The sequence below is a fragment of the Megascapheus bottae genome, chromosome 6 (assembly GCF_031878675.1).
Source record: "Megascapheus bottae isolate mThoBot1 chromosome 6, mThoBot2.hap1, whole genome shotgun sequence".
Taxonomy (NCBI): domain Eukaryota; kingdom Metazoa; phylum Chordata; class Mammalia; order Rodentia; family Geomyidae; genus Megascapheus; species Megascapheus bottae.
In genome coordinates this window covers 72,002,408-72,025,704 of record NC_143514.1, presented here as the reverse complement: position 1 = coordinate 72,025,704, position 23,297 = coordinate 72,002,408, and the positions used below count along the sequence as shown (strand labels likewise).

General features: G+C 56.4%; 1 protein-coding gene across 11 annotated transcripts in view; it reads right to left on the bottom strand.

The window, feature by feature from the left end:
- Positions 1-7,576: 7,576 nt before the first annotated feature.
- Positions 7,577-23,297, bottom strand: part of Rap1gap (RAP1 GTPase activating protein) — a 61,057-nt gene continuing 45,336 nt past the window's right edge. For 4 of the 11 annotated variants that reach the window (XM_090335629.1, XM_090335618.1, XM_090335620.1 and 1 more), the window contains 20 exons: positions 21,871-21,974; positions 21,591-21,669; positions 21,225-21,278; positions 20,472-20,555; positions 20,171-20,271; positions 19,905-20,034; positions 18,877-19,032; positions 18,398-18,469; positions 17,542-17,628; positions 17,179-17,316; positions 15,458-15,589; positions 14,074-14,187; positions 13,416-13,493; positions 12,403-12,512; positions 11,601-11,714; positions 9,419-9,542; positions 8,532-8,634; positions 8,199-8,302; positions 7,998-8,035; positions 7,577-7,753 (listed from right to left, as the gene is read on the bottom strand). In XM_090335629.1, the coding sequence (XP_090191755.1) occupies positions 8,027-8,035; positions 8,199-8,302; positions 8,532-8,634; positions 9,419-9,542; positions 11,601-11,714; positions 12,403-12,512; positions 13,416-13,493; positions 14,074-14,187; positions 15,458-15,589; positions 17,179-17,316; positions 17,542-17,628; positions 18,398-18,469; positions 18,877-19,032; positions 19,905-20,034; positions 20,171-20,271; positions 20,472-20,555; positions 21,225-21,278; positions 21,591-21,669; positions 21,871-21,974 (1,893 nt within the window). In that variant the 3' untranslated portion in view covers positions 7,577-7,753; positions 7,998-8,026. Of the gene's footprint in view, positions 7,754-7,992; positions 8,036-8,198; positions 8,303-8,531; positions 8,635-9,418; positions 9,543-11,600; positions 11,715-12,402; positions 12,513-13,415; positions 13,494-14,073; positions 14,188-15,457; positions 15,590-17,178; positions 17,317-17,541; positions 17,629-18,397; positions 18,470-18,876; positions 19,033-19,904; positions 20,035-20,170; positions 20,272-20,471; positions 20,556-21,224; positions 21,279-21,590; positions 21,670-21,870; positions 21,975-23,297 lie in introns of those variants that run through there. The other 7 variants (XM_090335622.1, XM_090335625.1, XM_090335623.1 and 4 more) reach the window with 5 other exon arrangements.

Here is a 23,297-nt window from a genome sequence, read left to right as displayed (position 1 = left end):
CTTTTTACACACACATCCACACACCCCCACACACGTATCCGCAGAAGGCTCGGGATTGAAATGGGTTTCCTGAGAGAAAGGCAGCTCCGAAAAGCTCAGACACCAAGTGGAAGCCACATAATGAAAGTGGCCGGGGGGGTGGGGGGAGCTCCCTCTTACCCCCCTGGCAAATGCCCTCCTGACCTGACTGTGGTTGGCAGCTGGTTCCACGAGTCTCAGGTCCCCAGCCCCTGCGCATTCAGCCTTCCACCACCCCCTGCCACTAATTCTTCCTTCCCTCTGGAGTCTTTCTGGTGGCTCTTTCTGGTGGCTGCTGAGAGCCCTGAACAGACAGAAGCATGGAGAGACGTGACCACCTGTGCTCTGGGGAGTTGGCTCAAGCTTCCACACGGGCTGGAAGCCCTTCTGTCATGAAGCTGGAGATAGCAGTGGCTGTCCAAGCCCAGAGGGCTGGTGGCAGGAAGGAGCTGGATCCTAGACATGTCTGGGAAGCTGAAGCCAGTGAGGATGCAGAGGGTGGGATAAACAGGAAAATCAGGAATCTCCCACCCCCAGCTTTTGGCCTGGTTACCCTTTATGGACATGAGAAGGAGACTGGGGGACCAGATGGGTCCCATTAGAGTGGCGGTGCCCCTGGGCTTGGGGTGGAGCAGCTGGGAGCACAGCTGGCAGACAGGGTCACTGGAGGCATTTAGAGCTGTGAGCAGATAGATGGTGACATAGCCAAGGTCACAGAGAGCTGGGGTCAGGGTTTTTCATCCCCTAAAGCCTACAGCAGCCCTTCCCAACTCCAGGGTGTTTACCTGGAGAGCAGAAGGCTTTGGAAGGGGGAGGGAGTTCTTGATAGCAGCCTGACATAGGACAGGGAGGAGGCTCAGAGAATACTCTTAGAAACAAGGGAGACCCTTGTAGCTTGAGCTGTCTACTCCATCTCAGGAGGACCCGGCTGGAGGCCCTGCCAGGCATGGAGTCCGGTCCCTGCTTATTGTACATATGGAGAAACTGAGGCCCAGAGGAGATGGGGCTGGGATCCAGGTCATCTGGGCCAGTTTTGACCATGTTAGGAGCTTGAATGTGGACACCAGTGAGAGCCAACTTGGACTGTGTCACAACCATCAGTGGTATTCCTAAAGAGAAGTAGGTCTCTGCTTGAGGCCCCCACACTCAAGAATTGGGGCTCAGTCACCCCAACCAATGCTTCCCATCGTTCCATGTCCAGCCCATCCCTGGCCTTGGGGACTCTTCTGGGTTCCCCACAGGACAGCCTTGAGCCTGGCTCTGGTCGTGGCTCCTGCTCTGTCTGTGGCCAGGACCGAGGCCTCCCTGGCCTCTACCCAGACCACCCAGCGCCAGGGCCTGGTGGAGCCTGGCGGGGCCGGTGGGCAGCACTCCCAGGCTGTCCAGCCGTGGTCTGGATCCGCCTGAGGGGCCGTGGTCTGGGAACCACTGGCTGTCTCCTTGGGGAAGCGGCTGGGATCTCCAGAACAAACAGGGAACCACAGGCTCCTGCCTGCCCGCCTGCCTGAGGAGGGAGCTACCCAGGCTCCACTCCCCACGCCCCACTCCCAGCTCCCAGTTCTGGGGGATGGGCCTGGGACCAGGGAGTTGGCACCCAGCCCCAAGCTGTGGGAAGGAGGCTAGCAGTGCAGGAAAGGCAAAGGGGAGGAAGCTGGTTTACCAGGGGGGAAAGGGCAGACAGCTGTGAGCAGATGTGGGTGGAGAGGCTACCATGGGGACTCAGGTGACCCTTGGAGAGAGGCTTGGGCTGAGATATGCATCTGCTCAGCTCCAAGTCTAGAGTAAAGCCCTGGAATCAGGCAGAGCTGGGTTCAAGTCTAGACTCTGCAGTACCCCAGCTCAGGGAGAGTGACTGAGTTCATTGCGTCTCTTCCTTTACAAAAATGTCCCCAGAACTGCTGACTCCCAGGGTAAGATGACACAGTTCCCCGGATACAAAGTGCTCAGACCAGCCAGGGAGCAAAGCAGGTCCCTGGGAGACATTGGCCCGCCAGCCATGGCCCCATCGCTGGCTCCAGGGGAGCCAGAACAGGCCCCGGGGGGTCCTGGGCCTGGCAGGGCAGGCCAGGACAACCTCGCTGATTCACACCAGCTGGGGGGACGGGGCCCATCTGACTCCACTAAAAGCCACAATTAGAGCCCAATTTAAAGAAACGCTGGGTTGGTTCTTCCCCTGGACAGCTGTGATTATAGGCTCAGCGCTAAAACGTTACTAACCAGATGACACACAGAGGCCCGTCCAGCCCTGCCCCTTTGCTGCACTCTGGGGAAACCAAGGCAGGAGGATCCAGGTGAAGAGAGCTTGAACCCCAAGCTTTGTCCCACCCTCTGCTTTCTCTGAAGAATTTACGGCAGTATGTTGAAGCATAGGACCTAATAGAGCCTATGGCCTTCCCTGAAAAAAAGGGCTATGAAGGTGGCAATCCCCAGAGAAGGCAGGCTTCTAGTGTGATCACAGGCTACACTGCCCCCAGCCCTCCCCTAGGGAGCCTTGGCCTGATAATAAAGAGCAGTGGCAGTGCCAGAGGCACCACAGCTCAGGTGTCCCTGTGGGGCTAGATGAGCTGCCCACTCTCTTCAGCAGGAGGCCCAGGAAAATGTGAAGGGACTGAGTTGGCAAGAGGATGGGTGGATGGATGGATGACTGGGTGAAAGGGTGGGTAGGTGAATGGAAGAGTGAAGGATGGATGAATGAATGGGTAGATAAGAGGGAGGATGGCTGATGGATGGATGAATGGATGCAGGGATCGGTTGATGCATGGGGGATGCTGAGTGGGTGGGTGGATAATGGTGGCTGGCTGGCTGGATGATGGATGGATGAGTAAATGCATGAATGGATGATGTATAGGTGGATGGGTGGATGAGTAGATGGATAGATGGAGGATAGATGCATGGATGGGTAGATGGGTAGATGTATGAGTGAACAGATGGATGTATAGATGAATGGATGAATGGATGGGTGGACGAATAGACTGTTTAAGGGACTTGGTCCTTGGGGAGCTTTACAAGGCCTCCAGGACTCTCTCTAGTTGCCCTGCTCTAGGGAAGCAGCTGAGTTCAATGGGCCATGGGGTAAAGGTCCAAATCTCATCTCCCAAGAGACAAGTATCCCCAACTTCCAAGATTTAGGATTCTCATGGCTGGGAGCAGTGAACATTCCAATTGGCTCCTAAGAATTTTGGGAGGTAGGGTGTCGGAGCTCCATTCTGGCCATGTTCCCTTTACCTCACAGAGATGCGTTGATTCTATAAACATGTATGGGGCTCCCACTATGTGCCAGCTCTGAGACTGAGAGGGTGATGTCAACTACGGTTGCAGCAGCTCCCCAAGGTCTGTGCCCTCCCTTGAAAATTGAGAGCTTCCAGGTGAGTGGTGCTCCCCCATCTGACTGGCCTGCAGACTCGGCTGCCCCTGAGAAGCCTCCCCGTGCTCCCGCAGCCACCCTGGACTGGGGGTGCCAGATAAAACACAAGACGCCCGGTTCAATTTGAATGTCAGGTAAACAAGGCATAATTTTTTGCTATATAAGTATGTCTCAAATATTGCATGAGGTATACTTAAACTAAAAATGATTCCTTGTTTATCTGACATTCAAATTTAACTGGGTACCGTCTGTTTCTATTTGCTAAAGTCTGGTCTCCCTCCCCCCTGCACTCATTCCTCCTGCTGGCCCCCTGCCTGACCAGATGGCCCAGCTCATGCCTGGACATGGCCCCTGCCCGCTTGGTTACAGCTCTTCTTGGCCCCAGGACTGTTATCCTCCCTCCCCACCAACCCCACCTGCAGTCTTGGCCCCAGGTAGATCCCACCCACCACCACCTGGCTATACCGCCCAGCTTATGGACCATGAAGAATGTTGTGTCCAGCTCCTCCCTGGGGGATGGGCCCAGAGAGAGCAAAAGAGACCAAAAGCATCAGAGACAGGCATGGAGACAGAGAAGAGAGGGCCAAGATGGAGAGACAGGGGGCTTAGGCCCCCTCCCCTAGCTGCTTCAGGGCACAAGAGCAATGAGGAGAGTTGGGAGAGGCCCAGGGTTTGCCTGGGTGGACCGGAGTAGAGGGGAGCTTGAGTCCCTGAATCCCAAAGCTCATCGGGAAGCAGCTTGGGGTGTCCAGCTTTGAAGAGCAGGGGTGTGAGTCCATGCTGAGCCCCTCCCAGGGGCTTACACAGGGACATTCATGCCTTCCCAGAAGGGCCCATGGAGCAGCCAGAGTGGCTTTTAAAATTAGCCTCGCTAACCAGCTCTGGTTATTTCAGGAGGCGCTGTCCTGGGTTGTCCCTTTGGTAGGGCAGGCCCGAGAGGGCGGGAGGGGTGTCCACATTCCAGGGTCTTTGGCTGAGCACCCCCTGAGCAGAAGAGAACATCCAGGTCCCAGCCCCTGGCCCTTGGCCGGCTGGGCCTGCAGCCATGTCTGACAACCAGAGGTTGGTTATGGACATCCTCGGACATCCTGCCTGCAGGGGGCAGGCAACGCTCATTTGGAGCGTGGGTTCTATCTATGCCAGGTAGAGGTACCATGCAAAGCACCTTAGAGGTCTGGTTGCCACCGGTAGGGAGCTTGTCTGTTTCACAGGTAAAGAGGCAGACAGGAGAGCGAGGAGGTCCTCACTGGAGGACAGGGAGATGAGATGGCGCACCAGCCAGACACCCTCACTGGCTCCTTCTTTTGCATCTGCAGAAACATGTAGCAGCTGTTTCCACTACCAGAGTTATTTCAAATAGAGCCTAGTACTTCCTGGAACCTGTGCCCCTCTCCCAAGCCCTAATTCCAGCCTTGGGATGGTGTCCCGGCTCGCCCTCCTCACCTCAGAACCCAGGGCGGGCGCACAGCTGGCACAGGAACAAGAGAAACAGTGCTGGATGCTTTGATCCCGGAGGCCAGATGTGTCCCCAGCCTCTCCGGGCCCCACCTAGGAGCCCGGGGAATAGGGGTGCTGGGCTGGACTGTGGACTGCGGGGCTTCACATAGCCCAGTGAGGAGTGGTGGGGCAGGCCTGCTTGCCAACTGCCCACCTGTGCCCATCCCAGCAGGGCTTTCTGCTGTGGGGCAGTTCTGTGGGAAGGGCTGGAAACCTGGGATGCTAAAGCCTAGGGAGGAATCTGCCTACCAGCCATGCCCAAGCCTTGGGTCTAAGAATCTGTGCTGGTCCGGCCCTCATTTGTGTTCTGCATGCAGTGAGCTTCAACTAAAAACGATTCACCTCCCTGGAGGTTTGTTAACAGGCTCCCTGCTAAAGATGAATCGCACCTCTCTGCCTTTATGAGCCCACTGTCTCTCTAGCTGCACCAAGAACTGGGTGAGGCTGTGCCCAGTGACCCCCCACACCAGGTACCAACAAGGCAGGGCTGCTGGCTTCCTTGCTATGCAGAGGAGGAAGTGGCAGCGCGGACAGCCACATCATTAGATGAATGAACTCAACCAACAGCCAGGAAGCTGTAAGCTGGTGACTGTAGCTGCAGTGGCCCTGGGGGGTAGAGGGGAGGCTGCAGCGGAGAGCACCCCAGAGCTTGGCTGCTGGGTGCTGGCCCAGGGAACTGCGAGGAGGTTAGTGGGGATGGGAGCACTGAGCCAGGCTGCCTGGCGCCAAGCCCTGTTGGGCAGAGCTGGGTTTGGGTGTGAGTCATGGGCTTTGGGTGGCCTGAAGCCTCTGAGGGTCACAGGAGGGCTCTGTCAGGAAAAGCATGGCATGCCCTGGAGAGCCCCAGGTCACCTTGGGCGCCTACTCCTCTGAGGACAGAGAGCTTAACAAGCTGTCTGAAAGTAATGGCTGACCCTGTGAAGCCTACCCCTAAATCGAATGTCCCCTAGCCTGCTCTTGAAACCTGCTCTTCCCATGGTCCTCTTCCAGAGAATTAGCCCACTCCCTGGGCCAACACTCAGGCAGAACCTCCAGCATCTTCTCACATCCTCCTTCAGCTGCACAGCCATCAGCTCTTTGGCTCCTGCTTTTCCACCTGCCATCCATCCTCTGTCCCTAGCACCAATCTCCTTGGTCCCTTCCTCTCTCTGCTGCCCCTGCTCAGCTAATCCCTAGCTTCAGCTAGTCATTGAGTCTTTCTATGGCTCCTCACTGTTCTCAGCATAAAGCCCCAAGCATGGCATGCAAGGCTGGATAGCCCCTGAATTCATCCTGCCTCTTTCCTTGTCCCTTATGTCATGGCCTTCTTACCTTTCACAACTGTTGGCTACCTTCTCAGCCCAGGCCCAGTGCCTCTGCGCATTTTCTCCCTGTAGGAACACTGCCCACACCTATACACACAAGAGAGCCCCCCCATTCTCTGCCCTATAGTGTTGTGTACTGTGAGCTGGGGGGTGGGGGGGTGGGAAGGTTAGACTTTACTCGCTCATCCCAGGCCCTGTCCACCTCTGTTGTCCTGCTTAGCGGTCCCCTGGTGACCCCTGGTGGCCACCAAAGGGAAATCCTCAGTGTCACAATATTAGAAAGGAGGCACTGGCTCGCATGCCCTTATTTCCAAAGATAAACCAAGAGACTCAGAGAAACTACAATGTTTCTCCATACCACCAGCTAAGAAGAGAAGGTGGCAAGACTTAAACGCAGGTCTGCCCAACTCCAGAGCCGGAGCCTTCCTCTTGGGGGAGCAGAATGAGGTGGGGAAAGAACAGGGCGGTGGGAAGAAGCCACAGCTGATGGCCACAGGCCCTGGGATTTGGCCTTGGAGGTGATCCACACTCAGCAGCTCAGACAGGACAGGCCGGTGCCTCCACCTGGCCTACCCTGGCCATGTCTGCGGTCAGTGTGGACAAGGTTCACACAAAGCCAGGCCCAACTCTAGGTACAATAGCGATAAATAGAATTTATTTTGTACAACTGTTACTGACACACATGGCCACGGGGGCTGGCCTTTGGCGTGGCACCTACAGTGAGGGAGGACGCACACGATGACACGGGCTCACAGCAGCTGTGCCTGGCGGGCTCCTCCACGGGGGTTGGGGGTGGGGGTGGGTAGGGGTGGCGAGACCTCACTCAGGGCCTGCTGAGACCCCTCAGCCTAGAGTGATCGGGAGCATGGTGACAGGGGTTAAGCTGGGTGCTGGCTGAGAGGCCAGGGCTGTCCCCACCCCACAGGGGGGCCTGGTCTGTCACATGTAGGCAGTGGACAAGGACTCGGCAGAACTGTGGCAGAGCAGGGGCAACAAGCCCAGCTAGCTCCCAGCCCCTCCGCCCACAGGTGGCCTCAGGGACCTCAGGAAGGGGGCTGAGCGAATGGGGAGAGACGTAACCTTGTCGGGGCAGGTCCAAATCACAGTCTTCAGCCACCTCTGGCAGAACCGCCGCCATTTTCAGCAGATACCCAGAAAAGGTGAATTGTTTGCCCATAGTCACACAGCAGACTCCAGACAGAAGCCAACACTCCCAGCCCAGGGCTCGCTCTGCACACCGCCCATCCGAGGCTCCTATGCCGGGCTCTGCATTCACTGAGCTCTTCTTCTTCCTCTCCTGTCTCTCCTCCTGACTCCAGAGGGGCCCCCAGAGATGCCCAGGGTGGGGTCATGCCTGACTTGCAGTCTCAATCCGACTGACTGATCCCTTTCCAAACCCAGACCCCAGCCTGGGGTGGGGATGATGCCAGCAGCGCCCCAGCCCCAGCTCTGGATGGCTCTGCCCTGCAGAGACAGCCCAGATGGGTGGGCTGAGGGGGGGCTGGGGAAGCCGCGGGCCTCGAGCCTGGGCTTGACACAACATCTTCACCTTGTGCTTCTGTGGCCTCATCTGCAGGGAGAGGGGACAGGATACCTCAAGGCAGGGGACAGCAGGTGGGAGGGCCATCCTCAGAGGACTGGCCTCTGCTCTGTCTACCCTTACTGCCCCAGGACCACCAAACCCCTCCAGTCCATCAAGTCCTCCCAGCACCTCAGGAGTATCATGAGCCCCACTGCTGGATGAGGAAACTGAGTCAGGAGATTCAGCCATCACCCAGGGCAGCCCCCACCCCCTCCCAGTCCACGCAGCTGACCTTCTGTCTACCTTCCTGCAGATGGCCGGCTAACAGCCCTGTGCGGAGAGATGGTGGCCAGAGGCAGGTGCAGGACAGGTGAAAGGGGAGGCAGGAGACAGGGAAGCACACATCACCGGTGTGTCCAGCCTCCTGGGGACCCTCGACACCTAACCACAGCTTGCCACCCTCCTGTAGGGCTCCTCAGGCTTCTGCTCCTACCAGTGGGGGCGAGGGCTGCTCAGAGGCTTCCAGCTGGATCTTGATCTCAGGACATGCGGGGTCTCCTGACTTGCCAGCATCTGGATGGGGTGACCGCGAGGGGCCTGGGGATAGGGCAGGGAAATCCACTCACGAGCTGCTCAGGGCGTCATGGATGGGTCAGGGGTAGACACCTGTCCCTCCCCAAGGGACCATGACCCAACTCAGATCCTTGCCAGCCCCTGACGTCTGACACAAAACTGCCCAGGACAATGACCCACCCACTACACCTCTGGGGCATGGTGTGCCCTCTGCACCCTGACCACTCCCTCCCAGGAGTGGCTGCCACCCTACCTGGGGAGCTGCCCCCGCTCGTGGTGCTGACGCTGTCCTCCAGCCACGTGCTGTAGAGGAAGGAGTCCCGCTTGTGGGGGGTCCCCGAGGATGACACGCTCTCCTGGGGAGGAGGGAGAGCAGCCCCACTCACAGAGGACCCTCGCCCTCTGAAAACTAAGCTCCAGGGAGGCAGAGGAGCTGGGGTGCTCGCCTCTGCTCATCTACGTGACACTTGCTTGTGTGTAGTTTCGTGAGCCAGGCTACTGGGCTAGAGGTCCAGGACCTGGCCTTGGGGAGCCTATAGTCTAGGACAGCAGACTATGCACTGCCCCACAAATGCAGGTGGGGAGAGCCTCAGGCCACATGGTTCTTTGCAATTCCAGAACAGGGCCAGGCAAGAGACAGGTGCTCACAGAAGGAATAACACAAGGTGTTGGCCAGGCAGGGCTCTGGAAGAACACAAGACAGAGCTGCTGTCACTCCTGGACCAGAAAATCACAGTAAAGCTTTCAGGAGGAAAAGGTGAGACCAGGAAAAAATGGGTGTAAGAGTCAGCACAGCAGAGGAGGAAGGAGGCAGGAAAGGTGTTCCAGACAGGAAAGATGCATGTGCAAAGGCCAAGGTGTCAAGTGAGCCTGCACAGAGGCGCAGAGCAGCTGAAGTGATGATGGATGGGACCTGGGGGGAAGGCAATCTCATCTTCCGTGGGCCAAAGATGAAGACAGTACGGGGGTGGGGGGCTGCAGATGGCTTTGAAGGAGGGCAAAGTTCACTGGCATCATGGCTAGGAGTAGTGTCTCCCCCAACCACATTTCAGCCTCAGCCAGCCTTGTGTTTCTTCCCAGAGCACCTCCAGAGAAGTGCCGAGTCCCCTGGCTAGGCCCTCAGCCCCTCGGGCAGCTCACCAAGCCTGTGTCCTCCCCATCCATGCCCTCCGTCTCCTCCACCACACTTGTGAAGCTGCTGGCGCTGGACGAGGAGCGGGAGAAGTCCTTCAGCACTTCCGCTCTCTGGGCAGCCGTGTCCACCCTGCCGCAGACAGCGCTGTCAGCCAGCAGCCAGCCCTCCCGGCCTCTCCCTGCCCAGAGGCGCAGCCCACAGCCATCCAAGCACCACAGAGCCCCTAAGCCCCCAGGCCTCCCCCAGGGTGGAGGACACAAGTCCTTCCTCAGCTCAGTGATCTCATGGCTCCCCGCTGCTCCCAGATCACACTCAATTGCCTACATACTCAGTGACAGGGATGGACAGAGCCACCACTGGCAGCCATCTAGGTGTTTCCTTGGTTACCAAGTTATTGCCATCATTGTAAGTCGAATCTTGTAGATAAGGAGACGCGGAGGCACAGAAGCTTGGATACCCAGTCCAAGTGGAAGAACAGGAATTTGGGCTCAGGGACTCCCACAACCCACTCTTGACCTCTCACAATTTGATTTCATGCTCAGAGCCCTTGCCTTTCTATCCTGGAGTCTCATTCCTTCTCTCCAATTAAAAAAAAGTTTGTTGGGCTGGGAGCATAGCCTAGTGGTAGAGTGCTCGCCTCACATGCACAAAGCCCTGGGTTCGATTCCTCCATACTACATACATAGAAAAAGCTGGAAGTGGTGTTGTGGCTCAAGTTGCAGAGTGCTAGCCTTGAGCAAAAAGTGTGCAAGGACAGTGCCCAGGCCCTGGGTTCAACCTCCATGACTGGCAAAAAAAAAAAAAGTTTATCTTTCAAAGCTCAGTCCCTTTGGCTCTACGCCTGTTTCTTGTTCCATTTCCTGCCTTTGTTTCCCTGCCTGACTCTCCAGCCAGTGCTCTTCCCCTGCTGATCCCAGCCCCAGGGAGAAGCAGCCTCCTCTGGCCTCTGTGCCTTGGGTCCTGCCATGGCCAGCCACTCTCTACACGGCATCACAACCAACATTTAAAAATATGGCTCTCCTGATTAAAAATCTTCCACTGGCTGCCAGTGGAGCATGTCTGTAATCCTAGCTACTCAGGAGGCTTCTCTCCAATGAAACACACACACATACACACACACACACGGCTGGAAATGTGTGGCTCACTTGGTAAGAGGGCTAACTTAGCTGGACATGGGTGGCTCACACCTATAATCTTAGCTATTCAGGAGGCTGAGATCTGAGGATCCTGGTTTGAAGCCAGCCCAAACAGAAAAGTCCCCACATAGACTCTTTTTTTTTTTTTTTTTTTTGCCAGTCCTGTGGCACTCTACCACTTGAGCCACACCACCACTTCTGGCTTTTTCTATGTATGTGGGGTGCTGAGGAATCGAACCCAGGTCTTCATGCATGCTAGGCAAGTACTCTTACCACTAGGCCAAACTCCCAGCCCCTCCCCATACACTCTTATCTCCAATTGACCACTCAAAATCTGGAAGTGGCACTGAGGCTCAAAGTGGTAGAGTGCTGGCCCTGAACTCAAAGATGCTCAGGAACAAATCCTAGGCCCTGAGTTCAAGTCCCACAACTGACAATAGAGTGCTAACCTTGAGAAAAAAAAAAACATATCAAGGGCAGTACCCTGAGTTCAAGGCCACACACACACACACACACAAACACACACACTCCCCTTCCATCTTCACATCTGTCTCAGTGTGGAAGTTAGAGCACTCATATAGCCCCTGCTCACTCCTTCCTGCTAGCACTCAGACAGCTGCTGTGCTCAGCCCCACACTCCTTTGGCATCAGGCATGCCTCATTTGCTGGCTGAGTCTCTGGTAACTGTCTCCTCTCTCTGTGAGGCCAGTCCCAGCATGGGTGATTCTTCACTTGATCTCAATTCCAGTGCCAACCCTTGGAGATGCCCTCCCTGAATACCTATGGAGTGTATCCCTAACCCCCATCATGCACCCCTGCCCTCCTCCTCTCCTCAGCATCTGGAAAGGGCTAATAATGTTTGAGGGGAGGGGCAACTCTACAGGGCTTGCAAGGGTCTGGCATGAATGAGGGGCTCAAACAAGCAGCTGAGGAACCCAGCCTCCCCTCCCTCCTGCCCTCCACGCTGCCACAAGGCCTTCATGCAGTGTTCAGGTCCCCAGGCCTAAAAGGGATGAGCCTGCTACCCAGCCCAGTGGACGCAGAGCCCAACCTGTTCTTGGTCGTGGGCATCTCCGGGGAGCTCTGGGTGGAAGAATTCTCTGACTTGGGCTCCTGTGAGGCGTGCCCGCTATCTGGGGTCTTCTGGCCGGCTGGAGGGCTTTCTCTGTGGGGTACATGGAGACAGTGGGGACTCAGCATCAGGCCTGGCATTGGGGCAGCAGGCCCAGGCATGAGCACTAGTCATGGGAACGCTGCATCCTGCCAGCTCCAACTAGCTGGCCGCCCATGGGGACACACGAACGCAGTCACTATGACCTCCCAAAGGAACCTAGAAGGGCTCTCAGAGGAGAAACTGGGGGCTTGCCTGGGGGGAGGGGCGCAGTGATTTCAAGAGGCCCCTGCTGCAATGTATAGCAACCCCACACTGATCTCCTATCCCAGGATGCACATTGGGACTAAAAGTCTCGGAGCTGTACAGTGACTTGTCCAGAGCCACACAGCCCTAGTGTGGGGAAGACAGGACTCACCCCAGAACCTGCTTTTGTGTTCCAGAGGTATCTCCATGCTCAATTTTACCCCACCCTGTTTACACAGACTCAATGACCCCTTTTACCCTGTGGCCTGCTGCAGGCTGGCACTGATGGCTCAACTAGCAGCAGAAAGTGTGCTGCTGGCTCCAGAGAGAGCGGAGCTCCAATCCCAGCTCTGCCCTTCGCAAATGTATGGTGGATACGGGGCCCTGAGACCTGAAACCAGACAGCCAGCACATCTGCTGAGCAGGCTAGGAGGCTGACATGGAAATGACACTGGAGAGGAAGCAGAGGCTAGGGGGGCCGGAAGGAGTCACCCACCTCTTCTCCTGTACCTCCTGGATGTTCTCAATGCCGATGGCGCTACTGCGGCGGGAGCCGAACGGGCCTGACTTCTTCCTCGTGGGGCTCTTCCCGGGGACAATCAGTGACTGCAGGGAGAGGCCCCCCAACTCAGTGCCACCTGCCCAGGAGCAGCAGTGCCTCCCACCGCCCTGGGGCCCGGCTGTTCCCACCCTCCCAGCCCCGAGGTAAGGCAGAAGTCATAAGCAAGGAGGACCCAGAGAAAGTGTGCATTTCCAAGGCAGGTGCCTGGGGTGAAAAGGTCTAGAGAGGGTCAGGGCCCCTCCTGAGATCACACAGCAGGAGGAGCTGGGTCTCTGTCTGATGGTTTGGTGCAGCCACTGGAACGGAAGGGAGGAGCCAAATGCTCAGAACAGCCAGCCCTCCAGCTAGGCTTGTCGGGAGCTGTAGGCGAGGGTGGAAGAGGAGCAGGGTACCAGCCCAAGCCAGGCCTGTACCCTCCGAGTCCTCACATGGGCAGAGGAGGCTCTAGCCCAGCAGGCTGTAGTGAGGCCCTCTGTTTGCACACAAACCACAGTAGGATATCCAGGTACCAGAGCCATGCTGCCAGCTCCTGGGGGAGGCAGAGGCAGCCCGGGGAGGCATAGAGGGCTAGACCCCTGGCCAGTTCACGGTGGGGCGGGGAGTCAAGGCAAAGGAGGGATGGTACTCCATGCAGAACCGGCAATATTGGGGGACGTGCAGGAAGGCAGAAGGTCTTTGGGTACCGGATCCTGGCAGGGACTGGGCCAGGGTCCCAGGGGCCAAGTCAGGGCCAGTAGCCCCTGGCAAGGGCCACTGGCTCTGGCCCAGGTATCAAGCCCCAAAGCAGATGCTGAGTGAGTGCCACCAAGCTGGTGGCACCCCACCCTGCACACCCTTGGGCCTATCCCAGGGGAAGGGGCCACGTCCCCAATATGGCCTCCATCCTGAGTGAGCAGAGAGCAGCGCGTGCAGGCAGCCTCCAGAGCCGGCACCCCGCGGACGACAACCTCTTCCACGCTTCCTATGCCTATGGCACTGCCCCGGCGTCCGAATCTACTTGCACTTTTCCCAGGAATAAGCAATGACTGGCAAGCAGCACAGGGCAGGGGCAGAGAGAGAGTCAGAGAGACAGAGACAGAGAGAAAAAGAGGGGGGGAGAAGGAAAGACAGAAACAAGGAAATGGGAGAGCCAGGTGGGAAGGGAAATGTGAGGATGGAAGAGAGGTGTGACAGGAGACAGGAAAACCAAGGGACAGGGTCAGAAACATCGGGACACAGAGGGGCCAAGGAGTGAGGGTGAGAGACAGGTGGGAAGGAAGGGTAGGGAGGAGGGGTAAGAAATGTGAGAAGAGTGGAAAACAGGGAAGAAGGATGTGAGCAAACAAGTACAGGATGGGGAAGAAAAGCAAAGGGCAAGTAGGAGGAAACAGGGTAAAGAGGGAAGACAGAGAGAATACAGAACAAGAGGGCAACATGAAGAAAGGGAGGTGTGCAAAAACAAAAACAGAAATGGCTCTGGTTACTGCCATGGTGGGTGCTGCTGGCCTGGCCCTGACCCTGGGGCCCCTCCAGAGCCACCCACAGGAGGCTGGGACACTCCGTGAGAAGGAAGGGAGCGGCTGCTCTGGGCTGGGACTGGGGACTGCTGCACAGCAGAGGGCTCACCTTGCTCCCCTGGCCAGACCAGACCACACTACAAGTGTGCGGGAGGGGCTTGCCTCCTGCCACCGACACAGCCTCACAGCACTGAGCACAGGGCATTGCATGCAGCAGACAATCCTAAGGGAAGGGTGGGTGGGTGGATGGATGGCTAGATGGGTGATGAATGGATATATGACTAGACAAATGGGTAGAGGCTGAAGGATGGATGGAGAGGTAGAAGAACGGATGGTTGTGTGAATGCATATCTAGATATATGATGGATGGATCGGTGGAAGGGTGAGTGGGTAGAAGAATGGATGAAACAATGGAGTGAGTGGGTGGGTGGGTGGATAGATGAATGTTGGAGGAAAATGGATGTTTGTGTGGAGGAACAGATGGCTGTATTAATGGATGGATGGATGAACAGACAAATGGATGGGTAAGCAGGAGGATGGATGAGTGGGGTGACTGGATGGAGAAGTAGAAGAATGAAAGGCTGGATGAATAGTGAATGAATGTGTGAATAAATGGATAGATGGATGGATGGAAGGAGGGACAGAGGGAGGAATAAATGGGAAGCCGAGCAATAGGCGCAATGTCTGGGGCGGCCAGTAGGTGGTGCAAACCAGCCAGCTCAGGATACAGGCCTGGTTCTCCTGTCAGCCCAGCACTCAGTTCCTGGCCGACTCCCACAGGGCCTGGCAGACAGTCAGTGATCACACAGTGGGGGCTCAGTCAGGAGAAGCCCACATAGAAGCCAGGATCCTGACACATGATACACAGCCACAACCATAGGCGGCCTGACTGCTGCGAACACATAGTAGGAGGGGATTCCTTACACACAGGAGGTGTTCACCGATACCCAGGGCCTAGCGCGCATCTTGTGCTCACACAAAAGCCCAGGTCCAGACACACAGTAGGTGCTCACATAGCAGCCCAGGGCTGGCCACACAGTAGGTGCTCACAGAGTAGATGCCCACACAGCAGTCCATTTCCTGACATACAGTAGGTGCTCACACAGCAGCACACAGATGCTCAGAGTGCATGTCCACACAGCAGCCCAAGTCCTGACACACAGTAGGTACTTTCAGAGACTCCGGGTTGGACAGAAGATGCCCACACAGCAGCCCAGTTCCCAGCACACAACGGACAGTGAATAAAGAATAGATGCAGAGGCTACAGGAAGTCACAACAAAGAGTAAAGGGCCAGGAGAAGGACAGGGCCAAAAGGCTGCAGGGTTTCCTCACACATGTCCCAGCTGGGACACTTGATCCACAATGGACATCTGTGGCTAGGTAAAGTCCAGGGCCCAGGATGGGCTCACGGACAGCAGGGCACTAGAGGGAGGTGGGGGCCACACTCAGGAGCCAGGAGCACAGAGGGCCCGGGGAGGGGAGGGGCACTCACTATTCCAGCGGCCTTGGCTAGGTCAGGGTTGTTGGGCGTGAAGCTCCCGCTGTGGCTGGTGGACACTGTGCTGGGCTTCTTGCTGCTCAGGCCCATGGCGTCCATAGACTGACTGCGGCTCCGGATGACTCTCTGTGCACGTAAGCAGGGGGGTAGGGTGGGGGCAGGGAGAGAGACACAGCTTCCTAGGGTACAAGTCCAGGAGCCCAGACATCTGGTCCCTTCCCCACCAATACTACTCACAGGGTGACCCTCGGGAGTCCCCAGCCCTGGTGACACCTCAGTTTCCCTATGTGCCATGTAAAAGGCAGGTGGGTTCATACAAGGTATTGAAAAAGCCACTTTACCTCTCTGAGCCTCTAGCCTCCTAAGATCTGTGGGCAGAGTCTCCTCTGCTGTGACGGTGAGAATGGTAGGAGATACTGAGTCATTACCAGGTGAAGACAGAAGCCCCGGACAAACCTGTTTCCTTCCTTCTGGAATCTTCCAAAGTCTCCTTTCCTTTGCTTCCTCTTCTTTTTTCTCTTCCCTCCCCCTTCCTTGTCCTTTCCAAACATTCTATATTGAATGCTATAAGCTCAGTACTTCATACTCACTGCCACTTAATACTCCTTATGCCCACACTACACATGAGAAACTGAGGCAGGGGTGGGCCTTGAGCCCATATGAAGAAGTGTATGTCCTTAGCGATGACTGCTGCCTCCGAGAAATGCTAGGACCTCATCTAGGTCCCCTGTATGGCATGTACCAACGCAAGGCAACTGCAGCCCTCCTCACAAAGCACACTGTGGACGGGGGCTCAGTCCACCGCTCCCCTTCTCTGGCAGGCAGAGACAGGGCTGTCCAGGCTTCTTTCTGTGTCCCTTTCAGAAAGCTGGGCTAATCTCCTTATGCAAACCCAAAGCTCCTGCTCTGGAGTTTCCCTGGGTAAAGCTAACTCCTGGCTGGGCAAGTGAGGATGGGCAGTTCTTGTGCCTACTGCCAGGGGCCCTGCAGCTGAGCTCAGGCTCATTCAAAGAGGAAAGGGAACTGACTTTCCTCCTCTGCTTTCACTCTGTAACTCACCAGTACACTCCCCCAGCTGCTGCATAACAACTTAAAAACGACTGTACGGCCAGTGATTATGACCCCAATACCACACTCACCACATGGAGAAACTGAGGCTCAGGGGAGGTACACGCTGGGAAGTGGCAGAGCCAGGAAGGATGTGCTCCTAACTCCAGGGAGACCGCGGCCCAGCTCCTTCTATGACGGCCCCTCAGTCCACACAGGGAGACCGCGGCCCAGCTCCTTCTATGACGGCCCCTCACTCCACACAGAGGCCTCTCCCCCCCCCCTCGCTGGTGCCTGCCAACTTGACAGCCCCCACCCATGGCACCAGGAGTAGCTACCCAGGGGTGTCCAGGAGGCCCTCCCCCAAGCCTAGGTCTCTACTCCAGCCTTTAAGCCAGAGTCCTACATTTCATGCTTTTCTCAGCCTTAGACAGCCCAAGGGACAGTCTACATCTCCAAGTCTAAGCACACCCTGAACCTGAAGTCTACCCACCCCAGCCCCATCAGTCATCCCACCTCTAGCTGAGCCTCCACCATGAAGCTCCAGAGCCTAGGATGGGCTTGTGGACAGCTCTACCTCCACTACTGACCCCAAGACCCTGGCCCACTCCTTGCCCATCACCCTGAGCTCAGGATCCCTTGAGCCCAGGCAGACTCCAGCCCTTCACCTTGAAAGACTCAAAAAAGCCTCCTCCACCACCGCCGTTCTCCATCTTGTCCTCGTCGCCACCCAGGCCCATCATGGATTGGCTGTGGATGTGGAGCTCCTCATAGAGCGTCTCCAGGAGGGCCACTCGGGTCCGTTCCTATGGATGAGACAGGGCAGGAGGGACCGTGGGGGTGAGCTCCAGCTCCCCATCCGGCAGTTTCGTCTGCCTTCATCTACAGACCCACTGTACGCAGACATTAATTTCATCCATCTTCCCTCTCCCCAGTAGTGCCAATGCTACAATCAAGTTTGAGAGAGAGTAGTGGGAGGGGTGGAGGGGGGAGAGAACTCGCTACGCTAGAAGGAACCCACACGTCCTCACCTCCAGCTTGGCAAACTTCTCAGCTTTGTAGCAAGCATACTCAGCGTTGATCAGCTTTGTCAGTAGAAATTCCTGGAATTCAGGCCCCTGGGAGCCCCCGGTGTGGAGAAGAGGCCTCGATGAACACAGATGCCAGAACAGAAAGCAACCCCACCCCACCCTGATGTCCTGCTGAGCCTCCTCATTCCCAAAGGGCATCACCATGTGCTCAGCTCCACAGCCTTAGCCCTGGCCCTGAACTCTGCTAGAGGCCCTGCGCCGTGTTCATGGCTGCCCATCCCCTCAGGAGAACAAAGCCTGCAAGTGTTAGGGTCTAGGCTGTCAGCTCCTATTGCCTACTGCTGAGTGTGGGGCAGCAGCTCATGTTGTGAGCCATGAGTTGGGCTGAAGCCAAGGCTGGCTCTGTGTGTGTGTGTGTGTGTGTGTGTGTGTGTGTGTGTGTGTGTGTGTGTGTACATGTGTGCATGTGGCTTCTGAGAGGTGACCAGCTGCCCTGCCCAAGATGGGCTTCAGGATCTGATGACAAAAATGTGGGCTCCCAGCCAGGTGTGGTGGCTCACACCTCTAATTCTAGCTACTCAGGAGGCTGAGATCTGAGGATCGTGGTTCAAAGCCAACCCAGGCCCTGAAGTCTGTGAGACTCTTATCTCCAATTAACCACTAGAAAACCAGAAGCGGGGCTGAAGCTCTAAGGGTAGGGTGGTAGGCTTGTGCTGAAGAGTTCAGGTCCAGAGTTCAAGGCTCAGGACCACCACCACCAACAACAACAAAAACTGTGAGCTCCTTTAGCTCCTTCCCATTGAGGCCTGCTCTGCCCTTTGGGGGCTGGTATGAGAGGGTGGGGGCTGGCTCTCACCTTCCTGAACACAGCTGGATCTGGCAGGGGTGGCCCAAAAAAGGGTACATCATCTCTTGCAGTGACGGAGACCTGGAAGGGAGGGCGGCTGTTCCCATGGGGTCTGGAGAGTCCCTTCTCCCCCTTGGTCCCACCGTGGTGGGGGAGGTCCCATGACTCCTGGGACAACTTCCGGATAGAAGAACCAGTGCCCTTTACCATTTTCATCTCCCACAGCTTTTGCCCTGAATCTGAGAGGAGGTTTGGGGTGAGGGGGTCATGGAGATAGAAAAGGTAGAAGAGGCTGAGGGAGGCAAAGGAAAATGGTACAGTCAGGAGGTAGAGGAGATGAGTTCTGGGGAGCAAGAAAGCGTGATGGAACTCTACTCTCTCAACCCCTGGAGCCCCTGCTCACGGGGAAAGCATGGGAGCTGAGGTCCCTGAGAGGCAGAGCCACGGTGGGGTCCAGGGGCGGGGGGTCTGGCTCAGAAATCACCCACCTTGTAGAGGGGGCCATCCGGGCCACCCCCCTCGGCCTGCACCACCACATAGGCATGCAGGAAGTTGGAGGCAATCATGTCGGGCACGAAGGGCGTGTTCTCATCCTGGAAGACCACCGCCACGATATCGTTCCCGATGTGCCGCTTCCGCTGCAACTGAGCACAGGGCCGCAGCCCTCACAGCCTGCCCACGTGCGTGGGGGTGCCCAGAGGGCGTGGGAGGGCTTGGGACAGGCAGAAAGCAAAGCTAAGGGTTTGTTTCCCCTCCCCACCCACCCCACAAAAGTGAAGATTTGTCTTAAGGCCATTTCAGTTTTCTTGGAAACAATGACAGGTGAGAAAATAAAGTGAGGCAGGATCTCCTGGTTTACAGGCCTTATGGCCCAGCCCCCTTCTATGTGAATACTGCAAACATGATCAGTGGAAGACCTCACAGGAGGAAAAGCTACTACAAATAAGGAAAACATATTTTAATTTTTTCTCCCATTACCCTCAATGCAACATGGAGCTGGGAGTGGGTAAGGCAGAAAACTCAGGACAAAGTAACCAGATTTGGAGGTGAGTTCCTGGAACGCATCCTGCCTTTCCCCTCCTTTCTGCCTGGATCATCTCATCACCCTCTCCCAGTCCCTAAAAATCACTATGTCTCAAAAGCTCCTCCTGCCTCCTACCTCTGCCAAGCCTAAGTGTCTCTCTGTGACCCTTGCTCTCCACGAAAATGCTGCCTCCTCTTCACTAGGCTCCTGCTAAGTGCCAGATCCATCATGTCTCTCTCGGATGCATCCTCCTTTCCACTCACCTACAAGGCAGGCGCCATTATCACCCCATTTCAGAGCTGTGGAGGTCGAAGCTTTCCAAAACTGTGGCAGCCCATCTCCCCTGCCCCGACTACAGCCCACAACTAGGAACTGGCATATTTCCATGTCTGTATCTCAGGGCCCAGCATGGGGCTAGAGAGATGGGTGTGGAGCAGACAGACGGAGGGGGGCTCAGGTAGACAGTGGGAAGCAGTTGGGTGCCCAGGCTACCTGCTGGGCGTCCCCTTCTGTGTAGGGCAGCTTGGTGGACACGTGAAACATGATCTCCTTGTTGCGGAAGTTGCAGTACACAGACTCCGTCCCCGTCTGCCCGTGGGTCACGTCCAGGCCTCCTCGGAACCTGCCCCGGGCCCCACACCCCCCAGCCATGGCTCAGTCTCTAGCCCCAGCCAGGCCTCCATGGGGCCAGGCCAGGAGCTCCCTCCCTGCCCAAGGGCATGGGGCTGCAGTTCTGCCCAGCATACTCCTGTACTCACCCCTTGAAGTCCTGCAGCTTCACCTTCTGGCCCAAAAATTCCAGGAACTCCACAAAGGCAGGACTTTCCTCATTGGTGCTGAAGAGTTCTTCCTCAGAGGTCTGGGGACCACACAGTGGCCAAGGTCATGGACCTGCGGCTTCTCAGCCTCCCCCTACACACACACATACACACACACACACACACACACACACACACATTCACCCTCTCCCAGCCCCACAAAACCCCAGAGGGGCCCTGGGCAGCCCTTGGCCCCAGGGCAGCTGGTCCTGGCAGGGAGGAGGGCAGGGGCAGGGCGCACCTGCCCAAGCTTCTGGTAAATGACTCCGAACTTGAAGTTATTGCTGATGACATGCTCGTCAAAGGTGACGATGAGCCGGGAGGCCTGTGGAGAGCATAGAGCAGGCCTGGCTCACAGCCATTTACCTCAGTGTCCCCACGAGTCCAGCACGGTGCCAGGTACCACATGTAATCCCCAAGCCACCAGGAGACCCTCTACTGGCCCCCTGGACCTGGATTTCAGGGAGACCCACTAGTTTTCCCTGGGTCAGCACCTGCTGGCTGAGGCCCTTGAGTAGATGCTCTGCTTTGCTTTGGGCCTCAGTTTCCCCCTCATCACCAAGAGGTGGGGTCAGACTTTTGAGGCCTCTTCCTTCAGAACACTCCACCACTTATCCTCATTCTGCTCCAAATTTATACCCAGGCCACAAAGGTTCACATTTTCCAACGCCTACCTCCTCCAGAACTCCCCCACACCAAGGTAGTCAAAGGCAGAAGCCTCTCCCCTGCACCCACGTTGCCCCATTGCCTGGGACTGGAGGCAGCACTGGGGTTGGGAGGGCAGCAGCTGTGGGAGGAGCATTTTTGGGGACAGACATCAAGGCTAGAAGGAAAGAGACCCATTCCTAGTTCCTCTTTTGCAAATTGTTTACCCTGCAGAGTTAATAGTAAGATCCAATGAGAGGACTTGGGGAAAACACCTAACCCACAGCAACTGTCTAATAAATGCATTTACCACCCCCCTCAAGTACACAGGGTCTAGATGAGGCTATACCTTAGGGTAGAGCACAGGGTAGAATCGATCCACGTTGACGTCTTCACACACAAGCTACAGGAGGAGACAGGAGAGGGGTGTGAGGTAGGACCAGACAGGAGAAGGACTTATGCCTCTGTGACCAGGCTTGGGAAGAAGCAGCGGCCATGCTGGAGACAATGAGGCCTGAATGGGGCTTAGAGAGCTGGGTTCCCGGGATCTGAGGGTGCTACAAAATGTGTCAGAAGTCCACAGGCAAGAGAGAGGTATCAGGATCACGGCAGCATCTTGGACACACCAGAGAGGCAGGGGACAAATGAGAGGCAGGGTCACAAAGGTGCAGCTGGCCCTGGCCCCCTGTGTTCACGATGGAAATGGAGGCCTCACCTTTGCCATCTGGACCACGTTGGGAAACTCGGTGAGGCAGGAGATGGGGATAACATCATGGTACGTCCGGCTCTTGGTCCTGAGGGGAGAAAGACACACAGTGAGGGGCTGGGCAGGGACACCAGGCCTGGCTGGGATGTTCATTTGCTGTGTCTTGGCAGGCAAGCCCTTGATCCTCCCTGGGCCTTCATGAACACAGTGGGTAAAATGAGACAGGGGCCTGGGTTACAGGTCCCAGCCCTCTGGGCCATCTCAGAGTCTCCCATCTCACTGCTCTTACCTGAGCAGCAGCCGCAGATGTTCTTGATCCCCAATGACATCGTACTTGAGTGAGAAAACCAGATGGCCCAGGGCAGTGTCCAGTGAGTAGTAATTGAAATGCTCCTTTGGTGGGAGTGGGGGGAGGTAAAGTCAGCACAGGAGCTTCTGGAGACCAGAGAGCCCACTCTCCCATTTCAGTTCTTTCACCAAGTGGCAGCGTCATGGCAACCAGCAAGTTCGCATCAGATAGAGTGTGCCTCACTGTACTAAAATGGGAGCAAGGGTCAGATGTTGGGGGCTCACACCTACAATCTTAGCTACTTAGGAAGCTGAGATCTGAGGATCTCAGTTCCAAGCCACCCAGGCAGGAAAGACAGTGAAAATCTTATCTCCAATTAACCATCAAAAAACCAGAAGTGGCTCCGTGGCTCAAATGGTAGAATGCTAGCCCTGAGTCCAACACTGAAAGACAGCTCTCAATCCCCGGTGTCAGTATGAGTAAACAAACAAACAAGCAAATAGAAATGGGAGCAAGGCCACCCACCTACCTTGACAGTGGCAGAGACTGAAAGAAATAAAGTGCCTGGCACACACTCAATTGAGGGATGAGAGAAGTAGGGAGGGAAGGGAAGGGGAGAGGAGGGGAGAGATTTGCCAAACAGAGCGCAAGGCCCTAAAATCCCCAGTACCAAAAGAAAAAGAAAAAAAAGCCAACCAGCTGATTGCTCAACCACTGCTCCAAGGCCCCTGGAGCCAAGGCCAGTGAAGCAGGAAGTGAAGCATCTCATACCAACACAGGGTGGCTGGCGGGGAGCGTTCCTACCATCCTGCCTCACCTGGAGCAGAGGGTGCAGGGCTGGGAAGACACCCTAGAGGGCAGTTGGTACAGGAGTGGCACCTCCAGATGAGCACCCAGGGCTGGCAGCTCTAAGGGGGAAAGTCCCCGAACCAGGGGCTAGGGTGGAGGTGACACCACTCCAACCTGGCCTGGGTTCCCCATGTGGGCTCAGCCCTGGGAATGGAGCTGGCTCCCCAGCCACGCACACCCCTGAGCACAAATCATGTTTCAGCAGGAACACTTGTGCTCCAAGGCTGGGCAGAGAAAGTGGCAGGGGGTGGCAGACAAGGCAGTTTTCTACAGGTCAAGGGTACTCAATGGACCAGAGCAGAACCCCTAGCCAAACCAGGACACATAGTGGCAGAAAATCTCAAATGCTTGGCAGGAATGGTAGGTACTTGGCAAAGTCCCTCGCACTCCCAAACCCAGAGGAGACCAAGGGACATGGTAGGAGATAGACAGAAGATTCCAGGAAGCTAACATGCAAAGTCCCCCTTGCCTCCTCCCTCTGCCAGGGCAAGGCCCAGTGCCTAAGCACCTGGCTGCCTCCCAGCTGCCCAGCGTGAAAGCCAAAAGTAGCCCTGCTAACCTGATCCAATCACTCACCT